Below are 10,960 nucleotides of genomic sequence, written 5' to 3'. Positions count from 1 at the left end.
GACAGGAAGTTTAGATATGTCTTAACTAGATCCAATGCAGTTATAAATAACAGTGATGTTACGAGTTGAGAAGTTCATCCCTTACATGTTCCCTGCCACTAGTACAGTAGAGGAGTAAAGCATAAAGACAGAAATTAATATGTGCCTGCATTCTTCAGACATCACCTTTTTCATTTCAGAGTCAAACTGACCTAAAATCACACACAGTGAATTGATAAATGGTAGCAAGTAAATTTAATTCTCCAATATAAATGGCTCAATAGGTATCGATGTCCACACAGATTTATGCCTCTACAACTTTCTAGCGGAGTCAGACAACATTTTTGCAAGCAACTGTCTGGTGTATGGGTGTGTGTGTGTGTACATACGAGTATACAAGTATGCATGTGTGGGGGGCATCTATGACATTGCTGCTAGTTTGTATCATAGAGAGAGGAAGACCCATCACTCAACATTGTATGACACTATGAGCTATAGGCAAAAGGTTAATCAGTGATCATCTTAGTACTTCAACCCTTGTAGAACAGCAGTAAGTGAGGATATAGAGCAGTACTTGAAGACTAGAGCCGAAAAGTAGAATCAGGAGAGTCATTTAATAAATAGTTCTCCAAATCAAATGGACACTTTTAGCTTTAATATGTCTGACACTGGGTCAATTTGACCTACTCACTGTCCATCCTCAATACTTGTGGGTGGATAAACTCATAGATTAAGATAATATTTAGCACTGTAAATTATTTGGATTCAGACCACAAACACTTTTAGATGATAACAAGGGTTAGTGTGACCTCCAATATAATAGGAGGAAGGGTTAATAATAAATGCAGTAATTTAAAAAAAGAAAAATCACCATATCTAAAAAGGAATTATTGCAATAACAAGACCAAATAAGGAGGTCAGTGCATAAAATGTTGCTGATCAATTTACTTTATTTAGCCATTTTTGTATTTCCAGACCTTACAAAACAATGATAATAAGGTCACAAGTCAAATCCTAATTTAATAACAACTGACCCGCAGGCAGATACTTAGCTCATATCATTACTATGTGAACACTAAAATTTCATGGATACTTTCATAAATATATGTGAAGTAAATAGGAGGAGCTACCGGACTGCCCCAGCACTCCTGCTACAAGACATAGAAGGCAACATCCCTGCAAGTCATCTTTTTTTTTATTCTTGTGTTTTAAACAATTTGCTATGGTTCAGAACACACATTTAAAATATCTTCACAGTGTGGACATTCTGTACACTTTCTCCCCCACCCCTCAATAAAGAGACATTAGAATAATACTTGCCCTTAATATTACTTTGCCCTTCACTATTAACATTCTAATAAATTGCCATTTTTACATCATTTGTGTCTACCTCCTTCAAAAGAGATTGTGTCAACATTACAGGTGAAAGTTTATTTTTTTTTTTTTTTGTTTGTTTGTTTGTTTTTGTTTTGACACACGCAAGTAAAAGTGTAGAAGAACAGAATTCATAAACCGCTGCAGGAGTTTTCATGTCAAAGGGCCGCAGGCGGCACAAATGGAAAGCAGACAAAAAACAACTGCCGTGTTAAAAAGCAAAGTTCAATGTTTTATAAAACCGCAAGTCATCTTTGATGTGAATCAGTCGAGATGACTCGCACTGCTCCAGTGATTTCCAAACTTGGCCCTCCTTGACTGGCGAATACTGCCTGGCTCCTTAAGAATGGGATTGATCCAAATCGAACCATTTCACTGGACACCTTTACTGAGACATTATGCATCCATTTTGAAAGTAACGCGAATACGGTAGTTAGAAAAATAAGGAGAACAAAAAAAAGTGAGAGAAAAGAACATTCCATCGACACAAGCTAAGCCGTCATGCTAATTCAGTTGATAGCATGCTGTTTGCATCAATGTGTGATTTCAGGTATAGAGGCAGACTCCATTGGCCATCTGTACAAGGACTAGGGCAAAGTGGAGGATGTAATGTGAAGTTTTACAACGGTCTTACTATTTGCGCAGATGAAGATATAAATACACATTTACAATTTATGAATTGTCTTACCACTCTAAGCATACACACACCACATCAAGTAAACTGTTCTTCGAAGGAATAGTCCTTTTATGCGGTGTAAACATTTTAGCGTTTTTGTACACCATGAGTGAATTCTGCATCTGAAAGGCAAACTATCTTTTTCTTTTGAAAATATTGCATAATCAGAAAACATAATGAAGCCACAGTACACTTTTTGTTGTTACGTAACAATACTTTCGCATACGCATTCAATTACAGAAAAGCGCAAGTGTTCAATGTGGTGATGTGCTAAAATGCAAGTGTGGGTTGGTCTGTATCCCACTGACTGTACATTGGCATATTACTATAAACATATACGGTGACTGAAACACATGTGGATGGCTTATGGTTTTCCATTTGAATGCAACTTTGTTTTCTTATTTGGTAAATCTGTATTTGTTTCGGTGTGTTCAAGTATAGATTTAACTTTTTTTTTATTCCCATTCAAGCAAAGGTGAATGATGGTGGGATCAGACAGTGAGAGTTCAAGTTTGGTTTTCTACTCATGAATATAATGTTATGGCAAGATGGAACCTATGACTCGACACTACAATGTGTGGCAACTGTTGAAGAGAATATGACATGTCATGATCAATATTTGATGGACACGGATATGAGAGCAATGTTTATTGCACAAAACGTTTTGGGAATTGTTCTACGTCATTTGTTTTGTTTTGTTTGTATGTTTGTTTCATTGCTGTTTAAATAAGAAACCATGTCACTATGCGATGCTGTGTACCCGAAAGGTTACCAAAGGTGACCCCTCGTTCCTTGGTCAGAGTGTTGAAGCAGTGGGATCAGTCCCCATACATGGGCGAGCTGGGCGAGGTGGGCATCTGGTCGAGGATCCTGCACACATAGCTGGCCACGTCCACCTCTCGCTCCTCGTACATCTGAATGAAAGGGTGCCTCTGTTGGACACATACAACGTCAAAAATTACAGCATCATCTGTATAAAGGAACGGAATGCCAGCTTTTGCCATAATTTGTATGCGTTTTTGTATCGTTTTGAATAACTCAATACTGTGATGCCCCCTGAAGGTCATGATTTTTTTTCTGATGTGCTGTTGCATTCCCTCACAATAGTTTTGCATTCCTTCAATACTTTGGGGTTCAGAGACACAAAGTCAAATGCATTACACTACAGCATCATTTGTAAAGCCTTATTTAGACAGGAAGAGACAAGCAGCAATGAGACACTGTGGATTGATTATGAAATTCAGGAACTTGTAGCGATTGCAGGCGAAATAACCGTTGACGATGCAAAATGTTGCCCAACAAAGTATAACAAATCTCATCTACTGTAGCAACACATGATGGGCAACAAGTGAATATCTGTATGCCTGTAAGTCACACACATTCTATATACACCATATTGTGTGGAACCCCCTGAAGGTCTTGGTGTTATCACACACACACAATACATTTTGCATTAATTTATTTGCATTATTTTTTTTCTGAGCTAGTCAAGTATTGTTAGGAAATCCAAAAAAATGCTCAGGAAAAAAGTAATCACCACAACTCTCAGACCTTTAAGGGTTGATGTCACAACAGACTTCAATGTTAAATATGAATACAGATGCCATGCATGTGTACCTATATGGATTCACACATTTAGATACAAAACCAGACATTTGTAAATACTGTATATCATAAATTGGTCTACTCTAAGCAGTAGAGGGTGAAGAATTATCATGGCAGTGTGGTTCACTACAAAAGAACGGACAGACATGGAGGACACTTACCAGAAGCTCTCTATACTTTGGCCTTTTTGATTCATCCTTAGTAAGGCTGGAGACAACAGAGGTGTAGAACACATGAGTGATCATAGATTTATCACAGGGAACATGGGCTGCTTAAAAATACATAGTCAGCAGAGGTGGAGGAAGTAAGGGGCATTAAAGATCAAATGGCCAGTTTCCCCGTACGTGGACGAAGCCTTGTCTGGACTAAAAGAGAACTTTAATAGAGATTTCCATTGTAAAAAAAAAGCTTTCAGTCCAGGGCTAGGTTAATCCTTTTACAGGAAACTGGCTCATAGTAAAACAAAATCCTCTCTGAAGCCCCTCCCACCTGACAAGGACACTGAGGCTGAGATAGGTGACTGATAAGTAGGAAATGCCATGCCTAGCCATAGTAAAAATGGTCTGTTAGTCTGTTCAATGTTACTGATTCATTAGAGTGTGATATTCACAGAGGCACTTTGTTATTTGAGCAGGACAGGAAAGGAAAGGTGTCAATTAAAAAACATTCCCAAAACATGCTAGTTCCTCTACTGCTAAGAAAATACCAGAGATGAATTTGAACAGAAAGGTTTCGTCCACAAGAGGGCAGCAAACCAGACAGGCAGGACATGCCAGACATGTTTAGAAACTGGGGAAACAGATGGGGGTGCTCACCATAGATTGACAAAATTGATGAATTTCGGGGAGAACTGCCTGTCCTCAGAGTTGCATAGCTGAGGGGGATCCCCCTTGACCACCTGGGTCAACTGGTCAAACACACTGTTCCACTTAGGGTAGGGGAAACGACCTGTAGCCAGCTCGTACTATTCAAAGAAAAACACACAGAAAAGTATAAACAACCAAAATAAATACAGTTAGTTGTATACTATACATAAAACATACAATCATACAGTTATGCATTGTAAATACAGTTACTTAATTAGGTACATCATACCTAATATGAAGAATAAAAATGATAACCAGAGCTGAGATTATACACAAAGACCTTATATACAAAACCTTAAAATAATGCTAAACATGTGCTATGAAGACTGCATATTTTTATAATCATGCTGAGGTCAAATACATCAATCTCCTCTCTGGCACCCACCAGAGTGATTCCCAAACTCCAGACGTCTGATCGGACATCATATCCTTGCCTGGAAGCACTGGGGTCTATTCTCTCAGGCTGTAACATAGGACCAAGCATACCACGCGTAAGAAACACTTTCACAAGATTATTTCCAGACATAAAACAACACATTCATTTATAGTGACTCTTATTCTGTTGTTGTTGTTTCTCAGCCCATGTGACTCCAAAGTATTTCTCTTGTGAGAGGTTCAAGAATTGGAGAAAACAGACTATTGATTTACAGCTGTCTGCTGGAACTAAAATAAGAGTTCAAGGAGACTGGGTCCGTCCGGCTGGCTGACTGGCTTGCTTGTGCCCTTTGACCTCTCAGTGGGTTAATTTCCCTCTTGTGCAATCTGTTGAAAATATATTTACTATATTGTCAGGACTTCAAGTAATATAGCTTTTCCACAACAGGAATGTTTGATTATGTAAGTAGTTGTATAAAAACAAGGCAAGGACCGATTGGGCCTGACATCAAGCTTTGCTTTTAAAACACAGATATAGGTCAAAGAAGGGAACTCTCTTCATCAGTGGGAGAATGCAAATGCCTCAGTGGTCAGGCTTGGGTCAAGTTGAGTCGCCTCAAATGAACACCTACACTCTAGCCTTCACCTACAATTCTTGCAATTGGTCAAAAGTGTGTCAAAGCTTGGACAGTGTTTTTTTTTTTAGTTCGAGTCACATCAACTTGACATCCTTGCGCGAGAATTTGTGGCAAAGAAACAGGAACATGAACTTTCAAACACAGCAGTGTTGTGACAACGCTGCATTCTCACCGCCATATAGGGCCTGCATCCGGCATCTCTGGTCTTGGCTATGGAGTCCACCAGCTGGCCACTGATGCCAAAATCACAAAGCTTTATGTTGCCATTTCGGTCCAGGAGAATGTTGGAGGGTTTGATGTCTAAATCGGTAACACAAAAAAAATGTAATGAGAGGAATGCCGGAACAGAGTGACATTCTCAGTGTTTTATTTATTAATATATCTTTTGATCCTTTGAGGACAGTCACTTACCTCTGTGGATTATTTTCAAGTTTTCTTTTAAGTGATTCAGTGCTTTCACAGTCTGTGAACAACAAGTAAGGGAGAAGAGTCACAACACCATCTTTGTTTGGTGGTGATACATCAGACACAACAAGTGGAAAACAGGTGAATTGCCTGTTGATTTACTTACGGCTAATGTTATTTTGCCCAGTATCTCCTCTGGAATGACATCATCTAATGCACAATATACATATTTGTAGAATTTGTCGAATGAGGTAGACATGAGCTCCATACAGATCCAACAGTCACCCTGAAAGAGAGCAATGATACAGAGGGTCAAAGCAAATCTCACAAATTCTACATAAAAATATAACTGTAACCAACACCGGACATCATAACAACACCGGCCATCATAACAACACATCACACACATCACTGTAACCAACACCAGCTATCATAACAACATATCACATTCAATGACTAGGTTTCCATGCACACCATATTCTGGTTATGGCAATATTCAAAATAAGATGTTTCCATGTCCAGCGGAAAAGGGAATATTTACCCGTTTACATATTAATATTCTGAATAAACCAACAACGAGCAGAAGTAGGCTAGTATCTGCGTCATGACGTCTCAACGGTCTCTGGCCCTGAATTTCATTCAGGACTGCAAAATAGGTGAATCTGGCTAGATTAGAACTGCTATTGTTTTGCATTTTAGCCTTATAATAGGCCGCCTTGAGAAGTTTTCAACCAATCTATCAGCAGTGCGCAAAACCTGCTTCTTTGAGCATTGCGATGCTTTCACCCATCGATATATTCCATTATGACATTAAAACTTTCAGGTTTTAAAACATAAATTGATCTCATCTTCACTCTAGAATTTTACTTTACAACTTTAGACACTTTACATTTGCCAAGTGTCAGACCATCAAACCAATCAATCAAAATTCCTTGCAAGAACATGTGCAGACAGAATTTAACATTCCGAAAGGGGCATTTTCTGACTAATGTGTTTACATGTCACAATATTCCAGTTAAAGGAGGCATATTCAAGGGGTGCTATTCAGGTTTTTATCATGGTGATATAGTTATCTGTCTCCACATCATTAGATATTGAGAGAATGAGAAGAGGACCCCTCACCTCTCTGAAAAGAGCGCCATAAAACTGGACAATATAGGGGCAGTCGCTACTCCTCATGACTACATCCAGGTCCATCAGCAACTGCTTCTGCTCCTTCTCATCGACAGTGGAGCGAATCCGCTGGAGACAATCACATGACCAGGAGATGAATTATAGCACCAGCAAACAGAATATCATCCATTTAATTCACTCTGTTGCAAGCACATCTGACATCTGGGGCCATAATTTGATTGATGTGCAAAGTCTTAACTCTGACTAAAGCTAATTTAATAACTAGACAAAATCTATTTTCTAGTTTATCATCATTGGGCAAGACACTGAAGCAAAAACATGGGTGAGTCAGCTAAATTCTCAAAAATGCCACACAATATCTGTATTTCAGAACTTTGCTTGCTGACAGACTTTGCACTTTGCAAATGATATGACTTCACAATTATATTTTGTATGTTGATATGTTTGCCACAAATCTATAGAAAATCATGTATTCAAATACAAATCACAAGCATCAACATATCCACACAAAACATCATGTAAGTCATGGAAGTGGCTGTGTGCTGCACCTTCACGGCCATGATCTGGTTGCTGGGTATGTGGACCATCTTGTTGACAGAGCCGTAGGCGCCTCTGCCGATCTCGCCCAAGTCTTTCAGGTCCTCGGCAGTGAAGTCCCAGTGCTGCTCTGGGGAGATCTTCAGCTTCCCCGACGACTCAATACTGTGTGTCCTCAGCCTCTCTCTGCACACGCATACACGCACGCACACACACACACACGCACAAAAAAAGTTGTATGTTAGATGGATTCCACAATCAATACAACACGTGATCCAAATGGGTTAAGAGTGGTCACACCCAACTCCAAAAATGTGTGATGACTTCCTTCCATTTCACACTATTTACTGACATCAAGAGATCCACATGAGAACTACAGCAATGACATACAAAAGTCATGTTGAATACAGTGTGTCATGCATTTCTACTTTTTATCCATGACTATCTGAATTCAAGATGTGATGTGAATTGAAAGAAAAAAAAACTGAAATTACATATGAGGGTTTTGGAATGGAGGGGTCACAGTAGAGATTGGGAGCCTTGTTGTTGGTTTCATGGGAGGATTGGCAAAGGTTAACTTCAGGGCTCTGCGGTTAGCTGTAAAAAAAACAACAAAAAAGAGAGGAAAAAAGGGGAGAGAGAGAGAGAGAAAGAGAAAGCAGAATGTTGCATAAAAATAACAGTCAGTGATTTGTCTTATTGTGCACACACAATGTACTAAAATAGCTGGTGCAAATACTGTAGTGAGAGACTGCATTCTATATTATAGAGATGGATGTCTCTGCAGAGTCAGTATATAGGAATTGCTCAAACAAAATTGTAAGGTCTTCGAAATGAACGTCGAGTGAAAGGCAAGAGTTTCCCGACACTCCCTCATCCCGTGCATCCACATAGCCCAGTTGATGACAAACATGAGACATGTTAAGGGTGTTCAAAAATGTACATAAATAAAATATGCACATAAATAAAGAAAAAGGCATAATTGCAAGTAGACCAAAGATGCTCAATCCTCCAACTGCACTTTTATTCAGCTGCTGTGGCCCTAACTTGAGTAGTTCTGATAACACTCTTGAAAGTTCCCTGACATAGATGATTGGCGTCCTACATCCAATGCATATGCTCATCAATTATTCTGTAAACAAAAGTCTATCGAGAGACAGACCGTTTGGTAGTGGATTGAGCATCTCTGTCAGATATCAGAGGCTTTCTGTCATTCCCCACAGACAGATAAAGAGTGAGAGCTGACAGAATACCATACAACTGGAGGAAAGAGGATAAAGGAAGAATCACCAGACAGAAAAATGCTTCTCTTACTTTGAGAGGCTCCAGCCAGGTTAATCTGAAACCCTATTGTGAAGAAGAAACCTCTGAGGGCATGTCATTGCATTCCATGCGCCCACATTATAAAATAAGGGACCCAGGAAGAGAGAACCATATCTACGTTCTAAAAAGCCACTCCTTCCCTGGATAGTGTTCTATATAGTAAATAACTATATGGTGGAGTGTGAATAACCATATGGTGTAAAGGAGTGGAAGTTCAGAACACACAGGACTGGTCTTTTTTTCACTGAAACATGCACAATGCAATGAAGCACGATGCACAATTCTTTTTCGGTCTTTGAGGCGCAAACCTATGCTGTGGTGGTCCTTGCTTCTGACCATATGTGAAATGATAATAATCCATGTGTCATGAGGACACTGAACTGCTGTGGAGAGTGCTTTGCTGACGGAAGTACTTTGCCCAGTTATATTTTGACACATACAGTACACAGCCATTGCTCATTCTATAGGCAACTAATGTTTAACCAAAATGGTACTGATTGCATAACAAAACAAATAAAAAAACTAAAAGAAGTGCTTCTAATGCCACCATAAGGCTGATGAAACAAAATGAAAGTATTTTTTATGACAAGCAATGCCATGGATCTGCCCTCTCTTGACATCAGCTCAGTCCTTTGAGAAGGGCATGGTGTTTCATCTCAAAATGATGTAAATCATTTTAGAAGCATTACAAACAAACAAACAAAAATATATAAGTACCTGATTCATTTTGACATCTCCAGCAAGTGTTGGAATCTGAAACGTTATAATAACATTTATTATTTTGGCGATGGAGAGAGTTGCAGCTACCAGGTGATAAGAACACTTATTACAAGTAGCCTATATGATATGACAAAAATGCAGACGCAAGAGACGACGATTACTCTCCTATAATGTGCTCCAAATGTTTTATAAAGATAATAAACCCCTATCTATGAAGGTGGGGCTGGCTCTTAGGTAAACGACCCTTTCATGCATTCGTCACTTAAATCTTGTTGCAAGCAAAGACTCATGCAACAGACGAAGGCTAACTACAGCTATGAATAGAAAAGATATCATACACTACACTGGAAAGCTAAAATTTAGCCAGTCATCAAGATAATCGGTAATGCTATAAACCAGTACGCTTTTGGATGAAAATAAAATTAAATGACAGAAGTGAGCACTACAGACTATAAGGAAGGGAATACGAATAGCATAATAGTTTGTTAGCCACAGGCCTATGCGGTGGTGGTAGGCTACATGTAGCAAAATGACCTAAAATCGATCCTTGAAAACTCAATCGAGACCATGAAAAGCCCACAACTAGCCCATCCTTTCCCCACACGAACGCAAAACGAATGGTAACACAACTGCCACTGATCACATAAAAAGCTAAACAAAATAACAAGGCCTACTCATTGATAGGTAGCAACACTGTATCACTACGTTGCAGTCGTGACACAGTGAGCATACTTTCCCCCAAATAAATTCCAAGAAGAAATTTCGAGAGGAAAAGTATCCGTAAATAATCATCTTACCCTGCATGTTGGTCATTGTTGTTAAATGTTGAGCCTGCGTTTGGTAGTGGTGTAGTATGGATCCTGCGTTATTAGTCTTACTGCAGGAGGAGGTTGTTGAATTGGTGCTAGGACTGGGAGTCGCCATTGTTGTGTTTGATTCCAGCAGCACTGTGGCTGCAATGCAGGGAGTAAACTTCACCCTTTCCAGACAAGATTAAAACGCAGCTCACCGTCCACGTCTGTTAACGCAAGTCACGGAAGAATCATTAGCTATAACAAAGATATTAAGGGGTTAAAACAATTTACCAACGCGGGACACCCAGCTTCGGTGCTGGGTATTACACTGTCCGACACACAGAAGGCCAAGTTCTGAGGCCTGGTGGGGTTGCCAGGTTAGGTAATATTCCCCCTTATGGATCCTTACGCATGAAGGCAACATACCCAAAATTGTACTATGGGCATCATAAAAATAATAAGTCAATAGGTATTTGCAAATGTCATAATATAAAAAAGCAAAAGAAAGAGTGAAATAGTCTGAATCAATTCTTT

The 10,960-nt window shown here is 39.3% G+C and overlaps 1 protein-coding gene across 2 annotated transcripts; it reads right to left on the bottom strand.

The window, feature by feature from the left end:
* Window positions 1-909: 909 nt before the first annotated feature.
* On the bottom strand, window positions 910-10,787 carry map2k4b (mitogen-activated protein kinase kinase 4b). 2 transcript variants are annotated; one of them, XM_048233606.1, is made up of 13 exons: window positions 10,430-10,787; window positions 9,630-9,665; window positions 8,904-8,936; window positions 8,084-8,186; window positions 7,601-7,775; window positions 7,041-7,160; window positions 6,085-6,204; window positions 5,925-5,976; window positions 5,686-5,813; window positions 4,886-4,963; window positions 4,450-4,598; window positions 3,796-3,841; window positions 910-2,961 (listed from the first exon to the last, which is right to left on the bottom strand). In XM_048233606.1, exons 1-13 carry the CDS (start codon window positions 10,554-10,556, stop codon window positions 2,848-2,850), a joined length of 1,281 nt encoding a protein of 426 aa, XP_048089563.1. In that variant the 5' UTR covers window positions 10,557-10,787; the 3' UTR covers window positions 910-2,847. The 2 variants fall into 2 exon arrangements, with proteins under 2 accessions (XP_048089563.1, XP_048089564.1); XM_048233607.1 differs by lacking the exon at window positions 8,904-8,936.
* Window positions 10,788-10,960: the final 173 nt, after the last annotated feature.

The sequence above is a fragment of the Alosa alosa genome, chromosome 22, assembly GCF_017589495.1.
Source record: "Alosa alosa isolate M-15738 ecotype Scorff River chromosome 22, AALO_Geno_1.1, whole genome shotgun sequence".
Taxonomy (NCBI): Eukaryota; Metazoa; Chordata; class Actinopteri; order Clupeiformes; family Clupeidae; genus Alosa; species Alosa alosa.
The sequence above is the reverse complement of the archived record's forward strand: the minus strand, read 5'-3'. Positions and strand labels throughout refer to the sequence as shown.

What these genes read in the sequence shown, in the direction of transcription:
- map2k4b (XM_048233606.1), bottom strand. Translation starts at nt 10,556, where the DNA reads ATGGCGACTCCCAGTCCTAGCACCAATTCAACAACCTCCTCCTGCAGT. An exon ending in ACCAGATCATGGCCGTGAAG is followed by an intron (nt 7,161 to 7,600) that starts GTGCAGCACACA and finishes GATTGTCTCCAG; the next exon opens with CGGATTCGCTCCACTGTCGA. An exon ending in GATGCAGGCCCTATATGGCG is followed by an intron (nt 4,964 to 5,685) that starts GTGAGAATGCAG and finishes CCTATGTTACAG; the next exon opens with CCTGAGAGAATAGACCCCAG.